A 6,507-nucleotide genomic window follows, 5' to 3' on the forward strand; every position below is an offset into this window, starting at 1 on the left:
GACTGTCACAGCCGTGTCAACATCACCTAGAAGCAAAAGAGTGTGACTGTCACTAACCAGTGTTTTCTCAGTCCTTAGCCTTAGCTGACACTTTTGTTAGAGATTGGGAAAAGCATTCATTACTGTTTTCTTTCTCCAGAGTTCCCATCTTTTTCCTCTGCCTCTAAAGCATAAAGAAACTTCTAATGTCTTGAAAAAAAAGAATTTTTGCAGAGCTCTGTAGCTAGTCCTTACTGAACGAGAAAATTATTGTGGTGGATTTCACAGACCTTCTGTAATAAGTGAGCTTTTGGAGCCCATCACCAGTGTGTTGCTAATGTGGATTTAAAATACCAACATAAAGCTAAACTGGGGAGCTGAATCAAAATGTGAGGCTGCCTTAAAATTTACAGTAAAAGTCTCCACTTACTCATGTTAACAGATACTAGCGTCAGCTAAAAAATGTAATAAGCTCATTAACTGGGAATTTTGCAGTAGCAGTGACAAGCTGTCGCTCCTTCCCACATTCAGGTGGACCCAGGCAACCTATGGGGACTAGACCCCCAGACATTCCCTAAAAGGAGAGCACCATTCAGTGAGAAAGGATGTGCCCAGCCAAGTCAGAGGATGCAGTAAAGCCACACAGCAGCCTCTGTTGCCAAGGGCTGTATACCAATCAAGTATATTTATTTGGGGGAGGGGGTAAGGGGAGAAGGAGAGATAAAAACATCGCCTGTCATCAGGAAGTATCCAGCAAGGACTTATAGACAACTTAGTGATAAAAGTGGAGTATTTCCTACAGAACCAGTCACAGTGGAGATGCACAGCTGGAAACCCATATTTATTTCTGCCTCTGAACATCCAGGAGCTCTAAATCTCGTGTCTTCTGCAAAAAAACTCAGAGCCAGTGGAGCAATCTCAGCTGCTCCAATCTGGTGGAAGACTGAAAAGCCGCCAGGAAAACCACCTGATACCCAGAGACACACAGAGGTGCTGTTATTTACTGCTCAGTGAGACCAACGAATGATTATACTCTGCAAAGAAAAATGTTTTAGGTCTAAGTAATTATTGTACCAGTGGCCTTAAAATATCCCTGTTGTTAGGAGTTTTCCTTGCAGAGGGCAGTCACTGTAATAGGATCAGGCAGTATGTTTCTTCATGCCAAGTCACTGAATGCTAAAATGATTTGTCATCTTTTGCCACAGGCCGCTGCCTGACACACACATGCCGCAGTCTAATGTCTCGCCTGCTTTCACATCAAAGTGTCTTCCTTCTGCCATTGCCCACGAGAAGAAAGGCAAACAATGGCAGCAACTTATTTTGTTTCCGAGAGAGTTTTAATTAAATAAGTGGTCTCGAGTAGCTTAATGGGACTAAGGCAAGGCAAAAAAGCCTTTCATCATAAAATGTATTAAATCTATAAATCTTGCTTAGTCTCTCCCCCAGCAATTTTTTTTTTTCTTATTTACTTCACAGTTGCATTATTTCATTCTCTGTAGAGATTTATGGCAACATTATATGACATCTCCTGGGCTTTCATAGTCTATCCCCTCTTACAGCTCTCTCTTAATGCCACAGGTTATAAAATATAGATTTCATCTCATTTTAGAAAGAGGAAGGGGGGAAGAAGTCCTGTGCAAATCTTTCAGTCACAGAAAGGCCTTCACATGCTGAAGTCTATCATCATGAGCAGATTCATCAAGTCTTTTGGCAACAGCAATTCTGCCTGTTTTGAGGGATGGGTGATTTCTGCAGTGTACCCCAGAGTCCTGATTTCCCAGTTCGAATCAGCAATGCAGCAAAGGTGTGCCCCAGAGTGCAGCTGGGTCACATTCTCAAGTTTGGTGGAGTTGTCTCAGTCTTCCCATTTAGATGTAGTCAGTGCTGTTCACTGATGTGTCTTCCCAGGGCTGGCTCAAAGAGATCACTCTTTTCAAGAGAAGTCTCAGAGAAAAATACCCCCTTCTCATCCATCCCACTTTGGGAATGGGAAATAAAATGTAGAAAACTAGAAGTGGCAGCCAAATTGTCACAGGATTCTTCATTCAAATGAAAGGGGTCCTTCCGATGGCAAGTGGCATTATAATTATAGACTAGAAAAGAGCAAGATCAGCAGCTGCTGCTGCTTGCGTTTGTTCCCTCTGTAACTGACAGGACAGAGTACTTGGCAAAAACAGACTTCCAGAAGTGGAAAGACATTTTAACCCCTGTTCTTGTCAGTCCAGTCCTCCTGAGGCTCGGCAGCAGCAACCCCTTGCTTCAGGTTAAGGGAAGAGCAAGGTGACTATTGCAGACCCAAAGGGGACTTTATTTGGGACATCTGACGAAGAGAAAGGATCCAAGACTTGCCTTGGGGCTTGGATCAAAATAGCAGGTCAGTGGATATAGCGTGATTTTAATATGCTTTTATAGTAGGCTTAACTTGAATGTTTCTTGCTCACATTCTCCACTATGCCATAAACCAAGGAATAAGGTGATACAATGACAAGGGGTAGGTCTGTGCAGGGGCACTCTTTATTTATACATTCTGTATTATGCCTTTCATGGTCAGTTAGGAAATGCTGATGACTGTTATTTTTTACTGTGGTTTTCTCTCCGAATCCTAATGCATCCTGAAATTTTAATCTAGGCAAAAAACCCCATTTGCACTTGGGCTCAATATTTGTGTGAGGGAAAAAAAAAAATTTATTTTTAGTTGTTTGTGCCTAAAGGCTTTTGATGATCTTAGCAAAAGTGGAGTAATATACAACTCACATTTCAGCCTGTGCTAGAGAAAGTTTCAGAAAGGGAACAAATACAGAGCAAAAAGAAAAGCAGCATCATAGATATGACCCCAAGACTCTACAGGCACAAAATGGGCATAACTTGTGTTATGACCTCAGAACTCATGAAGCCGTATTAGCAGAAAGCCTAGCTTTATATCTGCTAATGAATTAAGGGCAACACAATTAATAAGAAAGTCTCTCATGACCCCAGTGCCTGTGGTGTCTAATCTAATGCTCTTTATGCATCTTCAAGCCAGCCTAAGCAGCACTCAGGCAGGAATGTGCTAGGGGGCATCATTATGCTTTGCTCTTCCTGTCTATCTCAGTTTTAGCTTTTTAATTTCCTGTGGCCATGAGTAATGTTGGAAGGACTCTCAGTCAACATGCTGCAGGTGAACCAAGGGCTTGGGACCACCATGCAAGGACCAGGCCCAGCACAACACTTTACACCAAAAGTTCCCACTGGGGAAGGGGCTGTACCCAAGTGATTGTAGTTGTTCCTAGAGAATAAAACACCAGTGGCAAGTTTAAATCTGTGCTTGCTATGTTGCGAAATCTATCAGACAGACACATGGCTGTCTTTCATAGCTTCATATAGTTTAAAGGGTTCTTAGATCACCTAATCTGACCTAATGTATATTTTAGGATGTTACATTATATTACCCTGAAGTCCCTACATGAACCCAATGATAAATGCACAGTAAAACATTTGCTTAGCAGGAAGCTAAAACACAGTGTATCACAAGCGTGGCAGGGCAAGTAAACCAAGGCATCAAAGCCTGAATCTGGTGTAACAGTACCACTTTTCTTTGCCCCATTTCAGAGGCAGAAAGAAAAAGCTGCAGGCACCCGGTGCCTCCCAAGCTAATGTGAAGAGTTTCTATTCAGAGCAAACAGCTTCCAGTAAAGTGTTAAGAGAGAGAGCTGGAATATTTCTGAGTGAAATACAGATGCCTGAGTTAAGCAAACAAATTCCACTTCAATTAGAAAACTATCCCAGTCTAATGTGGGGGGAAATATTCTTAATCCTCAATCCTATTATCATTATAGCTCTGCAGCTGTGGCCAAAACCCATCCACTAGGCCCTGCAAGACAGGATTTGCTGCTGGTCAGTAGAGGAGATAGACCTATTTCGTCCATTTTTTCCAAAAACTACTGGCTAGTTTTTGTCACCGACTAGTCACTGATGCCTGGGAGGACAACTCCTTCCTCAACCTGATATACAGAAACTGAGAGCCATGGATTTGACTTTAATCACTGCCTTCCTGCAGAGCTGCAGATGCCATGAGGGTGCTGCAGGCAATCTTGTTCCCTTCATGCCCCAGGGCAGAAGGTTTCAGAGATAGCAGGCAAGATCAGCAGAGCCACTCAGTTCCAACCCTGTAGGTACCACCCATGTCAATTCTTCTTGAACATCATCCTTTGTCAGACTATATACTCTCATCTTAAAGATCCTAAACCACAGCATGTCTGACCAGTCCCTTGTTTCAATATTTGTTTGCCCCCATGGTTAGCGATTTATGTTTTACTGCAGACTTCAGTTGTCTAACATCATCTTCTAATAGTTGTAGTGTTTTACTCTGGAGGTCTGAGTTCTCACCATGCTGTAAGCCCCCACTGTTGTTACCGACACCCGATCCCCGGGATAGCTGCCACCCAACCTCTACCGTTGGGTGCCATCACAGACACTGGCTTCAATGTGAAGGATGCTGCAAATGGCGTTTATTGCGCAGCTGCAATTGCTTATATAGCACAAGCCACACCCACAGCGCCCCTCGTGGGCAGTCTGAGCTTTCCGTTACATCGCGAGATCTTCCGCACGCCGATCCCTGCCTAGGGCGGGCTCTGCTCACCACAACACCTCACATTATCAGATAGCTTTTCTAAATCTAAGTCCCTACATGGAGGCAGTCCCACTGGAGGTTTCTGTTACAATTTCACTATCGGTGGGGAGAAAGAGGCGTGCTTCTTGACGATATGTCTTGAAAACACATACTTCCCAGCATCAATGGGCAAGGTCTAAAGCCTCCTACAATGATCCCAGGAAACTCAGCGTATCATTAAGGGTATTTTTTACCCATTCCTCCCCTATAACCCAGCCACAGGCTTCTCCTGTTTTTTATAAAGCCCCATTTCTGCTGGAGGATGGAAATCTCTGCTTCCATTTTCTTAAGCGTAGCATCCTGACCACAGGCTTTTTAGCAGACAGGACTGTATTTCTGCATGCCAATCAGCCAGTTTGGCTCCTGAATTGAACTTTCTGGACTTCAGCAATGACACCAAAAAAAATTTAAAGGCCTGTGCCAGGGCTTGGAAACGGGAAAACCATCATTTGGAAGCTAAAGAATAAAACCCACACATCTTAAAAAAACAATAACATCAAAAAAAAAAACAAACCTCCAAGCCCATGTCAGCAAATCTCAAGCAGCCATTCTGCAGACAAGACAATCTGTCAGCGATAGAAGGCCTATGGTGTCTTTTCCTACTGATTGCCTTGGTGACAAAAAGAAAAGTGGCACTTCTACAGCTGAATTTTAATGGCTTACTTTATGCTCTGCATCAGAGACACAGCCAAGTTCCATAAAATTCTGTCAAGCCATCTATTAACTAAGGGTTCAGAATTTTTTTCTGAGAGTAGATGATGTACAGTAACATCAAGAAAATATAATCAAAAATTATATTTATGACACACAATAACTACCTTGAGGCTTTGTGCTTGTCTTAGTTACTCCCTTTCTTGCATGCTGTCATGAACTACTTTCATCCACATTCAGAGTTAGGGTTTTTTTTTGTATGTACTTAAAAGTTCCTGTAGCATCTCACTACTCTGGGTGAAAGCAAGTAACAAACCCAATGTAAAATATTTACCTGTATAGTACTGCCTTAATTACACTGTGTTGCAGACTGTCTAGCTGAGCAACCCTATGGCTTTCTTTGCATGGCCACGCAATACTGAAGCATTGATGAGTATGTCTAGCTGCCAAGCCAAGAAATAATAGGGTTCCCCAGCTGATCTCAGCTGCTGTTGTAACCATTAATGAAAGAGGCAGCCTCCAAATCTCATTTGCTTTCAGATGAGTATAATTACCAAAGCTAGCTAAAAATACTGGCTGGAGAGGAAGGTGCATTTGTGGAATTCAGCTTTACTTCTCTTGCTGGAGTGCTGACATAGTTTTGATAAAAAAATTTCAAGCAAATTTACTTCCTTTTCTAGAAGAAGCAAACTGAGAGTATGCAGAGGCTTCAGAGGTGTAACATCTCCTTGTCACTCCCAACCATGCAGGTGGCCGTATCTGGTGCTAGCTGTTACTTTTGGGTTGTCTTTGGGGTAAAGCCCACATACAGTCTTGCATCAGTCAATCTGCAGGTCTCAACAGGCCTTGTCACTGCAAGATGCTTATTTCTCTCTCTCCTTCTAGATATAAAAACACACAGGGTATGTATTTATGTATACATAAACTATTTTATATATGTACATGTGTATCTGTCTATCTATCTATCTATCTATACCAGGGTGCATTCAGGTTGGGATATGCTGTCTAAAATGTTGTTGGTTTCCTGCTTCTCTTCTACTCTTTCTAGGCACAGCCTGCCAAGACGATGACAGTCACATATTCCAGCAAAGTAGCAAATGCCACTTTCTTTGGATTTCACAGATTACTGCTAAAGTGGAAAGGCAGCATCTACAAATTGCTGTACAGAGAATTTATTGTTTTTGCTACTCTTTACACAGCGATAAGTGTATTATACAGGTACACTCTTT

The 6,507-nt window shown here is 42.4% G+C and overlaps 1 protein-coding gene across 1 annotated transcript in view; it reads left to right on the forward strand.

Moving 5' to 3' along the window:
• The first annotated feature begins 6,344 nt into the window (after positions 1-6,344).
• The window catches only part of BEST3 (bestrophin 3), an 18,357-nt gene continuing 18,194 nt past the window's right edge, over positions 6,345-6,507 (forward strand). Inside the window, exon 1 of the mRNA XM_008945368.1 lies at positions 6,345-6,496. Coding sequence (XP_008943616.1) covers positions 6,345-6,496 — 152 coding nt within the window. The remainder of the gene's footprint in view (positions 6,497-6,507) is intronic.

The sequence above is a fragment of the Merops nubicus genome, unplaced genomic scaffold (genome assembly GCF_000691845.1).
Source record: "Merops nubicus isolate BGI_N331 unplaced genomic scaffold, ASM69184v1 scaffold21998, whole genome shotgun sequence".
NCBI lineage: Eukaryota > Metazoa > Chordata > Aves > Coraciiformes > Meropidae > Merops > Merops nubicus.